Here is a 16,894-nt window from a genome sequence, read left to right on the forward strand (position 1 = left end):
AGCTCGAGCCTGAATGTCGACACCGTTGTTTTTAGCCCTGTAACATGAACTCAATGAGCCCGAATTGGTTTTCGTGGGCTCTAGGACTCACTGCTGTAGACCTTTTTTTTGCAGCGTACGTACTCTAGGGATACATCTGCACCACAGTATAGCACCCATGACTGGCTTGTGTAAGCTGTGGGGCTGTAAAATTGCAGGGTAGGTGTTCAGGCTTGGGCTGGCGCCAAGCTCTGGGACCCTGCGAGGCTAAGGATTTAGCTAGATGAAAAGAGGGATTGGACAGTTATATGAATAACAAGAATGTTCAGAGTTATACTAGTTAATGCTAACAAAAAAGATACTAGAAGAGAGGCAAAACTTCATGTTTCAAGGTTTAAGTCAATCTGTAGCTATTGGGGATTATGAATGAGACCTTCATGGGGGAGGAGAGGGCAGATTACCCCATATCCTTCTACAGTGGGTTTTTTTTTCACTTTCCTCTGAAGCATCTAGTGTGGCTTCTGAGATAGGATAGTAGATTAGATGGCCCACAGGTCCAATCCAGTAAGGCAATTCATATGCTTCTATGAGAAGAAATTCATTGGGGCTAGCCTGCTATTTGCAGTCTCTCCTGCTTTCTCTCTGAAAGTCTTCTGTCTGTCTCCCAGTGGCACAGGGACAGGGAACCAGTGTGGTGGTCTCTATTTGTGGGAGCACAGACAGACTGCTCCAGGGGATGGTTAAAGAAGAGTTAGAGATGGGGATACTTTTTGCCCTCTCCATGTCACAGGCTGAATGCTGCTCCGCGCTTGTGGAGTGGCCTGAGAGGGAGGTGAGCTGGTGGCTAAATATCCAGAAGGTATTCAAAATGGTAGGCTCTTTTTTCTGCTCTCCGTTCTGGTCTATTACTAGAACAGGTAAAAGCTCTTGCTCTGCACTGAGCTGAGCCATAGAGGGCAAGGCAAATGCCTGAGACTCAAGGAAGCCCAGTTCAGGCTTGGGTGAGAGAGAGTTGAATGTTAACTCAACCTTTCAGTTCCAGGTTTTCCAGGATAGAAGTTAGGTTTCCATTTATCATTGCTGGTTAATCAGTGGAACAGCATTGGCAGGTTTCAGAGGAAATGGCATTGTGACTGTTTTTTAGTGGAGAAGAAGGGAGAGAAGTAAAAATGAAAGTGTGCAATAAATATTCTAACCCTTGCTGCTCTGGTCTTGAATATTGCTCTCCCAACTGGGTTTATCTGAGCTTTTAGAGAGTGACAGCCTTTGGCACACTGAATAAAAAAGCATAAAAAGGTCATAAAAGTGCAAAAATTTCACAAAACAGTTCCTCAAAAGCTTAAATGTCTCAGCCAGTTGATACTATCAGCTAAATATAGAGGAATCTTATTTATCAATTTGTTTTTTCTCTTTTCAGGATCCTTCATCTGTGCCAAATTCTGACAATGCCTTTACACTATTTTACGTAAAATTCAGAGCTGCTGCTCCCAAAGTTAGAGTAAGTAGCTTGGTAATTAATAGCTGATAGTGAAGCCATAAAATGAGTTTTAAATTCATTGTTAATGTTAATATGTGGATTGCATTTTATACCTGTTTTAAGGATAATGTTCAGATCTACCTTCCTATGTTAGAAAATGGTGAATGATGCATTTCTTATTTACTAGATGACGAACATTAATTTTTTTACCCATTATTTGTGGCAAACCATGTTTTGGATGGAAATTGGAATTAAATTAAAAATACACCAACAGCATTTTAAAATTGTTTGTTATTAGTTAAATAAAATCACCTTTAAATGTTCTTATACTTTTTTTCTTGTGTAAGTATCAAAGTATGTTTTGCATTTAAAACTGAATTATTAAACAAGGGAAATATTATTTGTATCTGGGAAATTAATGTGATTGTTTCTGGTCACCACATCTTTCAAGACTTTAGAATTAGTGGATCTCAAACTCTCACCTCATTTTTGATAGATTGGGAGAGGGAAACAAGCTTTTCTGTTTTTGTTTTTCCAATTCTTAATTTTTCTCAGCTTTGAACAAACTAAACATTGAAATGAATGAGTTGAATAAACCAGAATGAAGAAAATATTCTCTCTCCATCTACAGAAGAGCCTACTACCGTGTCAAAAGCTGGTTTAGCAACAAACTCTTGTTCCAAGTGCTTAGCCAGTGTCTTCCACCAGTTCATTGGTTGGACTTTCTTTAAAACTTCAGGAAAAAACATACTGCTCTAATATTTTGTGGTTTAATTGATTTTAATAGGTTATAGTCATCTTAAACCTTAATGTAGGTTGTCATAATTTCAAAAGTAATTTTAAACAGGTGTATTTTTGAAAAGAAAAATATTTAAATTTAAGACAGATCTTTTTAATTTAAAAGTAATTTTTGTCCATCCTTAATGTGCTTGGAGTTCATGGATTTTTTTCTTCTTTTTCAATATAGACTCTTATTGAGCAAATAGAGCAAAGAGCTGAGAAGATGCCAGAGTGAGTATAATGTAATACGGTTATTTTCAAGTGTTTGAAATTCTGGAAGCTTGGAATATTTTACCTCCGTTAAAATATTGAGTTAAAAAAATACCGTTTTTTTCGGGAGGGCAAAAGGGGGGAGGACGGACGACAACTAATAACTTTGTTTTGTTTTGAGACTGTGTAGCAGAAAAGTTACAATACTGCCAATGGTGACCTGAAAATCTAAATCTCTTGTACACGGTTGTTTGGGGGTTTTTTGTTTTTGTTTTTGGCTAGGTACCAGCAACTTCTGAGTGAAATCCATCAATGTTACCTTGCTCAGCGGGAACACTTGCTAGGCCCTAGTATTGCTAATACTGTAACGGAGTTAACCAGTCAGAACAACAGAGATCATTGTGCGCTGGTAAGAATCTTAGTGGTGGGGTTTTTTGTGTGTTTCCCGATTTCTTTAGCAAAACTCAATTTCCTTTCTAGATCCAACCGGTCTTGGATAAAATGACTGGTTTCCAGAAATTTTATTAGTGTGAAACTTTGTCCAGTTTTCAGAAAAGTCCCCCCCCCCCTTGTAAAATCTCTGCTGCTTCTCACAAAGTGACATGGAAAAAAATGGTTCTCTTTTAAACTTTGCCCAGCGTATGCAAAAACAAAAAGTTTTCCAAGGAGCCTTCTCTTGTTCTGCAAAATCTGTGCTAGAGATCTAGTACCTCGTTTTTAACATAGTGTACTTTTGAACTGCTGGGAGATTAAACTCCAGATTAGTCTTATCTGTAGCATGACTTTCAATGTACATGCAAGAAGGATACAATTTGTTAATTAAATATTTGTTTTTATTAAATGCAGGTACGAAGTGGCTGTGCCTTTATGGTCCATGTATGCCAGGATGAACACCAGCTTTACAATGAGTTTTTCACAAAACCAACACCAAAATTGGAGTAGGTGGTATATACTGTTCTTGTTTTATTGCATACCATGCCTACTGTAGTGTTATACCAGGGGTCGACAACCTCTGGCACGCGGCTCACCAGGGTAAGCACCCTGGTGGGCTGGGCCAGTTTGTTTATATGCCATGTCGGCAGGTTCGGTGGACCGCAGAGTTTAAGATTATCTTCAGAATCATAAGGGCTAGAGACTTAAAAACATTTAAATTCAAGCTTTGATTCTGGAGCACAAAACAGGAACCATCAGGAAAAAATATTAGTCTATGCCACCTCAACACTGCCTAATCTGACCTCTGATGATACTTATTGTATAACACAGGGGTCGGCAACATCTGACATGCAGCTTGTCAGGGTAAGCACTCTGGTGGGCTGGGCCAGTTTGTTTACCTGCCGTGTCAGCAGGTTGGGCAGATCGCGGCTCCCACTGGCTGCGGTTCGCTGTCCCAGGCCAATGGGGGCTGTGGGAAGCGCTGCGGGCTGAGGAATGTGCTGGCTGCGGCTTCAATACTCTTAAGTAGGGCTTAATTATAGAACTGTGCTGTCAAAAGCAACACATCAGTTCTAAGGAGAAAAGAGGCCAGATTGTTGTAAATTGGTCTGAGATTAGCTATCTTCAGTGTAGATTTTATATAATTCTGTTATGAATGGTAACGTCAGTTGGATTAAAATTAGGATACGTTATGCTGAAAACAGTTTATTGGTGCTGGCATACAGGAACTAGTCCTTTCTGTAACATGATCTTAGTGTCATATTTTGGTATCCTGGAAATGTTTTTTTAACAATATTATACATTTTATCTTTCTTCTAGTGAACTTTTGGAGAAATTGTGTGTCTCATTATATGATGTCTTCAGGCCATTGATCATCCATGTTATTCACTTAGAAACTTTGTCTGAACTCTGTGGAATTCTCAAAAATGAGATGCTTGAAGACCATGTACAGAACAATGGTAATACATAGGTGAAAAATGAGTGATTGTGGTGTTAATCAGTGTTAGAAACTACTAAACTTTATAGGAGACCGGATGTGGGTGTTTTTTATATGCTAAACATGTCAAAGGTGACACATGATTATTTTAAATGAACTTTGTCCTGTTTGGTTACATTATGGTAAACAATTTATTTAAAAACATTTCTTCATTGAAATGAGTATACAAGGGGTGTTCTAGAGATTCTTGCTACATTTTGATTTTACAACAGGCCTTGATCCTGCAAATGCTTATACATGTGTATAACTTTATTCTCACAACTAACCATGTTGATGTCAATGGAATTACGCAGATCAATTTGTGCACTTGTAGGGTACAGGACTAGTGCTATAGAGTGCAGTGAAAGGAATAGTATATGTTATACTTTATATCTAGTCAGGGATTCCAGTGGGAGGTGTGTGTGTGTGTTTTTTTGTTTTTGTTTGTTGAAGTCTTATTATTCATGTAGGAACCGGGGTTGGCAATTTCCTGGGGAAAAAAGCTAGCTTAGGACATGATGCTGGTAAATTCCACTTAAACCCAGTTTAAACTGGGAAAAATAATTGCATCAATGTCCAGCAAGTTCAGCAAGCATAGAATGAATCTTTTCAACTTTGGATATATCCATTCAAAACTGAGGAATGAGCTCAATCTATCCACAACATCAAAGTTGGTCTTCTGCTGTAGGCTGCTGCAAGGTCAGATGGACCTGGACTGGTGATCTGCAACTCTTCATGCTTGTGATTGCTTAATGCTTCAAGCCTAGAACTCTGCATTGTTGTTGTTTTCATATATTGAAATGTTTTTGACTTTTGTTTATGTAATATTGAAAACTGAAATGAATCATGACACATTATAGCTTCCTTGAGAAGATACTGAACCCAAAATGTGTACAGACATTCTGATGTTCAGTATTATAATTTTATATATATTAATATTACACCCACTGCAGTTTTACTTTTTATTTGTATAATCCTAAATTAAGCTATGAATCCTATTGTCTTATGTAACTAAAACAAAGTGTAAGGTGTGAAATAATGAACCCGTTTTCATAATAGAAAATGCCTTAAATTGAGGTGGTAAAAATCATGATTTTACCTGGTAAAACCACCTCTGGTAAATATCAAACCATTCCTGTTAGGGACTAGTTCTTCATCTGTGGCTCACTGTGAAACTTATGAACTCTGGGCCATATGCCTTCAGGACCTTTTCAGATTTCCATTGCCTTGTAGTATATAATTGCATATGAAAAAATATGCAGACTGTTTTACTTTAGAAGTATCAGTAATGTCAAATCTGTTTTTTTCCTGATTTGAGAACGTTGGATGTGTGTATTGTGAGCTGTCTCACGTATGCTGAAAGAGCAGGTGTTGAACCTGTAATAAAGACTTTTTTTTCACCACAGCACAAATCAGAGTGGCTGTCTATCTCTGGGGTTGTGAAGATAAGTTAATTTACTTTCCGAAGAGCAGAATTTTGGCCCTGATCCCTCACACTATCAAAACCAAAACACAATAACTTTGCAGAGTAGCCTCTGGGCTAACTTTTACTTACTGGTTTTACCATTTAAACATAGAGCTGATATTTTGATTTAAGCTGCTTCTGCTTGGATCAATAAGTACATACAAATGTCTTATTGAGGTAGGTAGGCTAAATTACATGTAGCTCTTTTCAGTCCACGTGGTAATACTGTGCTGTGTATATGACAAAACTAATCTAGGGCATATTTTTAGTATGTAGGCAAAATCTTCATTTTGACATATTTTTAGCATCTCCTGAAACATCAGCATACTTAAACTATAATATGGTATGTTCTGTCATATTCCCAGTTTGCGTATGGGGCAATCTTAGGCAGAGAGAGAGAGCTGAAAGTGACTGGCTCTACACCACATAGCAAGTCACTGGCAGCGCTGTAGTTAAGAGCACAAGAATTCATGGTTTGTAACAAACCACTCAGCATGCAGCTCTTCAAATGTTATTTGGGCCTGACTTCCTTTGCAGCAAATAAATTAATTTGTGACAAAGTATGAAACTCAAAAGTTCTTTTTAAACATTACTTTTCTAGATGTAATTAATGAGCAATTGTATTGATGTTCTTTTGTCAGCAGAACAACTAGGTGCATTTGCTGCTGGTGTCCAGCAGATGTTAGAGGATGTACAAGAACGTCTTGTCTACAGGACATTCATCTACATTCAGACAGACATCATAGGCTACAAGCCTGCTCCTGGGGATCTTGCATATCCGGATAAATTGGAAATGATGGAGGTATAGTATCAGTTTGCTTAATTTGTTTTCCTAGTTATACATCATATGCAATTATATAGTGAAGAGCACGGCAAACAGGATTTTTCTGTTTATATATGTATTTTAAAGCATTGACATCATCAGCGTGGCATCCATTGATTAATCTTTGGCCCTGAAATCAGATAGTATAACGTATCTTAGATCAAGTTAAGTGAATCTGGCCACAGTTTTCAACACCGCGGTAGTGTGTATTGTGGTGCTTCTAACTTCTCTTTAAACAATTTCTGTTTGTTTATTTAGATGTTCTTGATTTTTGTTTTTGTCAATGGAAAGTTGGAGTTAAATGTACTGAATTGTAGGATAAATTCTATGAATGAACACAGTTAGCTGATATTTTGTTTTCAAAGTTGCTGGGCAGATACTGGCTTTAAAAAAGCTTCAAAGATGAATTTGTTAGGTCAGTAGTAGTTCCCAATAACTTTCTCTTTCAAGTAGCTACTGTCTCTAGCTATTCATAACAGCCATTCTCAGCTCCCTGCAGGATAAGTTCATGCTCTTCACACGGGTCCTGCCAGAAAGAATTAAAATGATAATTTTACTTATAATTTAAAATAAATTAGTATAATTAATACAAGATCTCAGGTAAATGACTCATAATGTCAATATCTTGTCAAAGAATGGTTTAAAAAATCTTTTGGATATGAAGAAAACAGTGAACTTAATACATAATTTAAGGCATATTAAAAATTGATATTTTATTAAAGGGGTAAGTCATAGTAAAAAGAGCGATTGCTGATGCTAATTTGGCAATGAGAGCTCAGAATGTTAAAGGATTTGACTGGACCCTTGCCTTACTTGGCCATTGTGTTTGTAAGATTGTAACTTTTAGTCCATTTTATTTTCCAACTGACCTAACAGCACAGATGACATCATCAGACTTACTGCTACTGAAACATCCTCAGAGGCAGTTTTTTGTGAACAGTGGGTTGGTGCATGTTACTGTAGGTTTAAGTTGTACAAATGCTTGCCTTGGACAGGAGAAATAAATTTATTAAAGCTGTACGTAATTTTTTTTACAACTCTGTTCTTGAAACTGACAAAGCTTTATAAGAAGTGTCCTGTTCAATGCCCTATCCGTGTTCCTATAATCTTGAATGTTTTCTCACCAGTATAAAACGTCTTACAATATTATTGTTCAAGCATAAGTAGTAAACACAAAATGCCCAGGATTGTATAAAAGTAGTTATGATGTTCATATTTGTGAACATATTATCCTTATACATATAGTATCATTATGCCTTCCCATAAAGTATAATGCCTTTTTTAAAAAAACGTTGTTAAATGTGATGAATCCATTCAAGCCTAATCTACAGTCAGGTTTTACCGATATAACGATTTTAGTTAGCTGTCTTTTTTAACCGAAATTATTATACTGTAAGCCCTAGTGGATGCAGTTATAAAGGTATGTGGGAATACAGGTGACTTTTAAACCAGTATAGTTATTCCTCTTCCTATACATGGATAGCTATACCGGTATAAGATACCTTTATCCTGATATAACTACCGTCACGCTTGGCAGGGAGGGTATTTTTTACCACTCTAACTATAGCAGTATAACTAAAACAGTACAGCTTTCTAGTGTAGCCAAGGTCTGTCTTACTGATAATACGCTAATTGAGATTCTGTGGCTGATCATTTATAGAGAAGAAGAGGTTTACACTTAATTTCACTGATAGATAAAGTTTACACTTCTTACATGTCCTGATGTGTCTGTCATTGTGATTCTAATCACTTTTAAACCTCAAACTTTGAATATTTGGAGAGCAATGATTACGTCTAAGTAAATGAATTATTCAAATGTAATGCTTAAAATGCAGTGAAAGAGCATGTTTTAAGCTCTTTGCTCAAATGTCCTTTTTCCACTTTCAAATGGCTGCTGCCAATCTGACAAATAGTTTGAAGTACTAAAGTGCAGCACTGTAACAGGACTTCAAAGTGCTAAGCAGAGTCTGGAGAGTCTTTTGCTGATTTCTTGTGAAGAATGAGCTAAAGATACTTCTCTGATGCCACCCGCTGATAACATTTCTACGAGTAAACAATCCAAATCAGCATGTGGATTTTAGAATACTGAGAATTGTCCACCTTTAAACAGAAAGCAGTGCCCAAACTTAACTAAAGCTGAACAAACCTGTCCCATAAATTATGATCTGCATGGAATCTACTGAAATGTTGAATCAGGTTCCATGGGTCAAATTTGAACAGCTGATTCCTAATTGGACCAATTGTCCAAATCTCTGTAATAGATGAATATTGGCAAACTGGAAAGTGTTCAGTTAAAAAATCTTGATAAACAAAGCACCTTAAAAAATTGTGTTTAGTTAAAAAGTGCTAAACAAAAATCAAGTTTTGCTATCCTCACTTTTGCCCTTTTTCCACGTACAAATCTGAAGATTTAAACAAAAAAAGGTTTCACTTGGTTCTCCACAACCTCCATTTTTAGTTGACGTTGTATCTTTAATTATATACTCTTCTACAGTACCAGAGTTCTGCTTAACACAATTTTAATAGAAGGGATGAAGAAACACAAACCAAAATAGGAAAAGAATAGGTTAAAGAATATTTAGATAAGTTAGTTGTATTCAAGTTGGCAGGACTTCATGAAGTTCACCCTAGGGTTCTTAAGGAACTAGATGAAGCAATCTTGGAACCATTAGGCATTATTTTCGAGAACTCATGGAGAACGGTGAGGTCCCAGAGGACTTGAGAAGGGCAAATATAGTACTTATCTTTAAAAAGAGAAACAAAGAGAACTTGGGAAATTATAGACCAGTCAGCCTAGCTTAGATACCTGGAAAGATGCTGGAACAAATCATCAAACAATAATTTGTAAGCACCTAAGGCTAATAGGGTTACAAGGAAGCAGTAAGGACACAATCCATATGACATTCTCATAAGCAAACTAGAAACATGTAGTCTAGATGAAATTACTATAAAATGCATGCATAACTGTTTGAAAAACCATAGTCAGTAGTTATTAATGGTTCACTATCACAGTGGGAAGGTATGTCTAATGAACTCCCACCGGAGTCTGTCCCATTTCCAGTACTATTCAACATTTTAATGAATGACTTGAATAATGGATGGAGAGTATGCAAATAAAATCTGCTCATGACACCAAGCTGAGAGGGCTTGCAAGCACTTTGGAGGACAAGATGATAATTCAAAATTGATAAATTAGAGACTTGGTCTGAAATCAATGCAGTAAAATTCAGTACAGACAAGTGCAAAGTTCTACACTTAAAAAGGAAAAATCAAATATCCAAATACAAGGTGAGGAGTAACTGGAAGGTAGTTGTACTGCATAAAAGGATTGGGGTGAGTGTGTGTTATGATGGATCACAAGTTGAATATGAGCCAACAATGTGATGCTGTTACAAGAAAAAGCAAATATCATTCTGGAGTGTATTAACAGGAGTGTCATATGTAAGACTTGGAGGTATTCGTTCTGCTCCACTCAGCACTGGCGAGGCCTCAACTGGAGTATTGTGTCCAGTTTTGGAGGGCACACTTTAAGAAAGGTGAGGACAAATTGGAAGTCAAGGGCAGAGTAACAAAAATGATAAAAGTTTTAGAAAGCCTGACCTATGAGGAAAGGTTAAAAAAGGGGGGATGTTCAGTCTTGAGAAGAAAAGACTAAGAGGTACCCGATAAGCCTTCAAATATGTTACTGTTATAGAGAGGACCGTGATCAATTGTTCTCCATGTCCACTGAAGGTAGGAAAAGAAGTGATCAGCTTAATCTGAAGCAAAGGAGATTTAGGTTGCATATTAGGAAAAGCTTTCTAACTGTAAGGCTAGTTAAGCACTGGAACAGGTTACAAAGAGAATCCCTGTTAGTGGAGGTTTTTAAGAAAAGGTTAGACAAGCCTGTCAGGGAAAGTCTAGGTCCTGTCTCTGCCAGGGTCCCTTTCAGCGCTATATTTCTATGATTCTGTGGCACCTTCCAGACTATGTAAACAAATAGATTCTCTACACCTCAGAGCTTGCATTCTGTTAAATGTAGATGTTAACCTCTATTTTAAGGTCTTACCTGAACCCAGCACAGTAAACAGCAATAAAAAAAATGAATATCTCACAATCTTCATGTAATACAATATTAAGTCAGAGTTGCTCTATTTGCCCAGTGCATTTATGAATAGATTTTTCATTCTCCATGTTGTTGGTTTTCATACTTCAAAAATATAAAGAATATTTCTTTCACAGTACGTGAATATATTTATGTATTTTGGCCCAACAGTAACAATTACAGTAACTTTGCTTAATGAAACCACCCTCATATTAAAACATACCATACATACTAGTTCATTAGCCCGTTTGTTTATAAGATGGTTAGGTAAAAATAGCAAAAACTGTATGACCCTTTCATAAGCCGACCCTATATTTCAGGAGTTGGCAAACTTTGGCTCCCGGCCCGTCGGGATAAGCTGCCGGCGGGTCAGGATGTTTTGTTTACTTGGAGGACCTGCAGGCAGGGAGCCCTTCAGCTTCCAGTGTCCGCGGTTTGCCGTTCGCAGCCAATGGGAACTGCAGGAAGTGGCACACCATTGGCTGGGAATAGTGAACCCGCGGCCACAGGGAGCTGAGGGGCTCCATGCCTGCAGATGCTCCAGGTAAACAAAATGACAGTGTATTAGATATTCAATTCAATGATTCCATAGAGTTTAAAGTCATCAGATTTTGGTGTAGACCCATCTATAAACTGACCCCCACTCTTTGATGCGTCACTTTTTTACCAAACATATTCGGCTTATGAATGAGTATATACGGTATATCACTTTACATTCACGACTGTCTTCGGTCTTTCTTTGAATATTTTTTACATACTGGAGATGCCATTTTTTAAATCAAGGAAAAATGACTTAAAATGTGGCAAGTAACTGTCGAAATGGCACCTCTTTACTGGATAGATCTGTTATGCATTTGTATGCAATTATATTTACTTTAGGGGGCATATTTTTGTCTTTTACTTCTGTTAGCCCTAACAAAGGTAACACAACTAACAAAGTGAGCCCAGTGTCTGTTTCTTCTGGCTCATCAGCAGAGTTGTTTACCTGAGATTCAATTGTTTACACTTGTGCAAACCAGTTAAAGGCAATAAGATCACACAGGTCACTGAGCCAATATTAAAAGGCTTTAGTGCTGCCCAGGTGTAACAGAGGGCCTACACTGACCTACAGAACCTTGATTACTGGTGCTGGAGCGTGAGAAGGAACAAACCCAGCTTGACTGAGTCCAGGTTTAGTTTGTAGGTCTGGCAGAATTTTTGAGATTTTGAAAAATTTTCTCATCCTGAATCAAGACAAAAAGACAAACTCAAATTTTCACTAGCCCAAATCTGAATTTTTTGGATTGGATCTGTCCAAACACTTCAGTTAGTTTTAGACTTACAAAGGAACTTTTTCATTTGGAAAGTGTCAAAATGACACATTTAGACAATCTTGATCTCTGTTTTAAGGTTGTAGCTGAACCCAGCACAGCAAATAGCAGCAGGAAAAAATGAATATCTTGCAGTCCTCATATAATGTAGTGTTAAATCAAAGTTACTCCATTTGCTGAGCTCTTCTCTGAATTTTCAAATGTTTTTCACAATGGAAAATTCAGAATCAGCCCTTTCCCACAAACTGTTTAGGTTTTGATGAATTAGCATTTTCTGATCAAAAAAAAAAAATTCTGGAAAAAATTCCTGACCAGCTCCATTTAGCAGCAGCAACATTTGTTCAGTTATCTGTTTTTGCCATGAAAATCCAGGTAGGCTGGACACATTAATACAACTTTTTTCTACATTGTAAACATAAGTTACAGTTTCTTCTTTAAAAAAAATTGTTTAATGTAATAATTGCATGATATATATTCCCCTGCAGCAAATTGCACAAAGTTTAAAAGATGAACAGAAGAAGTTGCCTTCTGATGCTTCATTTTCGGATGTGCGGCTAGAAGATGCAGAGTCCTGCAACCTAATTAAATCTGGTATGCCTGGGAATATATTTTATATTATCAAATGAAGTAGTAAAATGGGCATAGTGGGCATTAAGATAAGCAAATAATGAGAAAATTATATTTACTTTAATAAAAAATTTTTTAAAGTATTTGGAGAATTTTGGGAAGATCTTGCATAAAAGGAACTTTGACTCAAGAATTTTTATTTAAACTTTTAACATTTGTCTTCCCGGAAAACCTCAGGAACTGGATTTTCAGTGTGTTTATTATCTGCCTTAATCCTGTGATGGTGATTGTGGCACATCTGTACTACAAACACATTCATTCTGTGAAATACTTACTCCTGTTGTCAAGGAGCATAGCTTTTTTTAATATGACATATAATAAAGAGCTGAGCTCACATGAGAAGAATGGGTTTTATATGATTCCGGCATGTGTATTATGTGAGCATTTTGGAAGTTGTAGTTCAAGAATGTTTTCCTGTTTAAAACATAGAATCAGACAGTGATTGCTTCCTTTAATGTTTTTCTTAACTGATTTCAATAACTTGTAGTCTAGTTATTGCAATAATTCATTTAGTCTATGAATTTTAGAACCTTATTTTGGGATCCATGTTTTTATACATTTATAAAGAATTAATTCTGTGACATTTGATTTTGTTAATACCAGAACTCCACCTGAGTACTGCTTACATGCCTTTAAATGTGCCTGGAATCCCTAGATGACTTTTTTCCCCTCCATCTTACTACAGTTTACTCACTTATTAATGTTCTGCTTCCCAGTTGTATCTTTCTAGCTCTGGCAGTTGTCTTCACTATTCCATGAATTTATCATGGTTTCCTACTGTGGACATACCAGGCTGACACACCAAAGACTTAGACTAGAACACACAAGTCTAGACTTGAGCAAATGGTAGGAACTGCACAATTGTAAGAGATTGTTGGATTATCTCCACACCAGGACATTGTAGGCTTTTGTTCCATGACTGGTTCTGTTGACTTCCTTTATTTTTTATTATTTAAAATGGTTGTCACTGAGGTTAACTAGTAGTTGCCCCAAAATCTAGAGGAAAGATGAGTTCTGTGAGGCTCTCTACCACCAATTATTAGGGAAACCCAATCTGAATGTGCACAGATGGTTTTGTACCTCCTCCACCATTAAGGGTGCTCTTGTAACAGGACTGTGACTTGCAATAAAATCTGTATGACAAAATCATTGTTCTGTGTCCTAACAGCTGACAATGTCATATTAGCGTGGGTTCTAAATTATGTATTTCAACTGTGTTAAATCTTCTCAGGTCATCTACTGTACAGCAAGGAAAGAATAGCAAAGTAAACTCATTCAATATTGTTCCTTTTCTCTCCTCCCTCTGGGTTCCTGTTAAAGCCCTGTGAGCAACCCTCCTATATTTTGTCCACTGTCTTTTCTCCCCCATAAGTCTCTTCAGTAGTTACGCATCACATCCTTTTAGCAGCTAGGATACTACAGTGACTTCCAGAGAAATGCCTATAAAAGTAATACATTTAACAAAGGATGAACTAGATCTCCTTTGGGCAGTCAGTAGTACATGTTAAATTGGCCAGGGGTGAAGGATTAGATGATTGTCATTGGGTGAAGGAAGATACGCTTTCTCAGGGATGGGTCACTGGCTGTACCTGATGGCCTGAAGATTGAGTGTGGTAGCAAAGTTATTTTCAAATGTCTTTTAGCAATTTTTTAATTTAGGAGGGCAAGCTTTTGTTTTTCTGATAACCATGTATGCCCTCTCCTTAAATACATGTTTCAGAGTATATACACTAATTCAAGATTACCTAGTACATTTTCAAGATGAATTCAAACTCTACACAGCTGCTTGCATACTCAGTGCATGTATATACTTGAAGTCAGGTTTCTTCCCTCTGAGGAGTTTGAAAACAAAGTAATTTTGTAATGTGTGACATTCCTATGGAGGTCAGCATTAAATAACACTCACTACATACTGTTTTCAGATGGAAGGAAAGAGTAATAACTTTTTTTAATGTGTGTTTTTTCTACCTTTAAATAGGTACAGCAGAATCCCTTAATCCCAGACTGCAGACTATGATTTCACCAGCAGATCTACATGGAATGTGGTATCCCACAGTCAGAAGGACTCTAGTGTGTCTCTCTAAACTGTACAGATGTATAGATGTATGCACAAACTTCCTCTTCTTTTATCTTACTGTACCATTTTAATTTAAAATAGAAAAGAATATACTACAAATTCTAGATATTTTTGTCTAAAAATAACCGTAAAATGTTAATATTTATCTTTTGTTAGCTGTTGCCTTTTTTACTGGTCTCTTCATATAAAATAAGTAAATTGGAAAATTGCCGATTGGTCAAAGACAAGTGATTTTGCACATGTAAATTTATAAAGTAAGTACCAAATCATGTCCAAAATTGCATTTGCCATCTTACTAAGATTTTTCAATGGGTAAAGTTTAAAAAGTCATGTACCTTACAGACCAAAAAAATAAAATAAAAATGCTCCAGCTCAGTCAAGTTATGAGATTCATGTAGAATTTATTGGGTGAAATTCTGTGGTCTGTTGCTCCTGGATGCACTGTGTTGGTGTTCATTGCTGGGGTCACCAGCAGTGGTTGAGCCCTTCCCCCCTCTGGAGACACCTGGAGTACAATGCTGAAGGAGCAGGCAGCCCGTGAATTCCCCATCTTCCCAAGGGCAGAGGGGCTTAAGCTTTGGGCTTCAGCCCTGGAGTGGTGGGGCAGCAGGCTCTGCAGGGGGTTTCGGGATCCAGCCCCAGGCTGTAGCTGCTCAGCGGCAGGGTCCAGGTTCCAGCTATGGGGCTGGGGGCTTCAGGCTCCAGCCCCCTGCTGCCTCCCCTGAGCCCCTATCCAGGGCTTCGTTTGTCCCCAGGCTTAGCAGGGCTGAGTAATGCTGCTGTGAAAAACAATACTTGTACGTTTGTTAATATCACTTTTCACAACAGATTTACTAGTTAGCAATAAATAAGTTACAATGATTTGGATGTGTTTATGTGCATATTTATTTGTTTTTCCTAAATAATTAAGTATTTTAGGAAAAAGCGTGAGAGCGGCCACCAAATTTGTTTCCTGAGAACCCCTGCCTTAAAGTATATGAAAGTATGCAACAGCCAGGGCCGATGCAACCATTTAGGCGAACTAGGCGGTTGCCTAGGGTGCCAAGATTTGGGGGCGCCAAAAAGCAGCGCCCCCCAAAAATTTTTTAAATGGTTGCAGCAGCTGCTGCGTAGTCTGAGCTGCCGGCGGCAGCAGCTGCCTGCAGCCCGGCAGCTTAGGGCGCCCCCGGGGTCAGCGCGCAGTGCGGTGTGGTTGCCCGGCAGCTTCGGGCACCCCGGGTCAGTGCCGCGCAGCGCGGCCGCCGGCCCTCGGCAGCTCCCGGTCCGCAGCCCCCGCGACCGACGGGCTGCCGGAGCGCGCAGCCGCGGCCGCCGGCAGTTCGGCGCCCCGTCGTGCGCGGCTGCGGGCGCACTGCGTTTCGGCAGCGGCGCCGCGGCCGCCCGCAGCTTTCGGCGCCCCTCGGGTGCAGCCGCAGCCACAGGCAGCCCGCAGCTTAGGGGATCCCCGGGTCAGGGAGCCGCCGCAGCGGTCCGGCCCCCCCCCCCCCCCGGGTCAGGGAGCCGCGGCTGGTGGACCTGCCGCAGCATGCCTGCGGCAGCTCCGCCGGAGGCGCAGACCCGGCGCGGGGGGCGGCGAAATGTCCCAGCGCCTAGGGCGTCAGAAATCCTAGCGCCGGCCCTGGCAACAGCGTGAATCTGGGTAAAACACATCTAATAATAGCGGATACAGTAAAACACTCTGTTCATGGAGATTCAAGAAATACTTATTCAGATAACATACTCTTAAAGGGAAAGTTCCACAATTAGATTGCCATTTAACATAACTACGAAAAGGCTGGTAAATCTCTGAGAAACCCAGGGAACACATGCATTTTTGCTGTATGTTGATTTTTGTTTTTACTCAGTTGATAAGAGACACAGCAAAAGGGCTACTTTGACACTTTTGAAGAAATCCTTATTTGAGAGGCATAATTCGTGAAAGTGTGGGAGGTGTCAAATGGAATATGGAAAAATATAATCGTTAAAATAATTAACACTTTGATGTTAATCTCAGTAAAAATAGTAATGTTTTTGATTGGAGCCCACTGTTTGAAAGAAAGAAAATGCAGTTTGGACTTATTTACATAGCCCAATTATAAGAGTGTGTGTGTATGAAGAAGCAGGGATCACTGATCAGCATACAGTTTTCAGTGAACCTTTTGAAAATCTGACGC

At 38.6% G+C, this 16,894-nt stretch overlaps 1 protein-coding gene across 3 annotated transcripts in view; it reads left to right on the plus strand.

Annotated features, from left to right (window-relative positions):
• COG3 (component of oligomeric golgi complex 3) overlaps window positions 1-16,894 on the plus strand; it is a 49,514-nt gene that overhangs the window by 15,049 nt on the left and 17,571 nt on the right. For 2 of the 3 annotated variants that reach the window (XM_032790380.2, XM_032790382.2), the window contains 8 exons: window positions 1,397-1,477; window positions 2,424-2,467; window positions 2,729-2,855; window positions 3,293-3,384; window positions 4,199-4,338; window positions 6,462-6,622; window positions 12,523-12,628; window positions 14,643-14,767. In XM_032790380.2, coding sequence (XP_032646271.1) covers window positions 1,397-1,477; window positions 2,424-2,467; window positions 2,729-2,855; window positions 3,293-3,384; window positions 4,199-4,338; window positions 6,462-6,622; window positions 12,523-12,628; window positions 14,643-14,767 — 876 coding nt within the window. The remainder of the gene's footprint in view (window positions 1-1,396; window positions 1,478-2,423; window positions 2,468-2,728; window positions 2,856-3,292; window positions 3,385-4,198; window positions 4,339-6,461; window positions 6,623-12,522; window positions 12,629-14,642; window positions 14,768-16,894) is intronic. The other variant, XM_032790381.2, reaches the window with a different exon arrangement.

Source organism: Chelonoidis abingdonii, chromosome 1 (assembly GCF_003597395.2).
Source record: "Chelonoidis abingdonii isolate Lonesome George chromosome 1, CheloAbing_2.0, whole genome shotgun sequence".
Classification (NCBI taxonomy): Eukaryota; Metazoa; Chordata; order Testudines; family Testudinidae; genus Chelonoidis; species Chelonoidis abingdonii.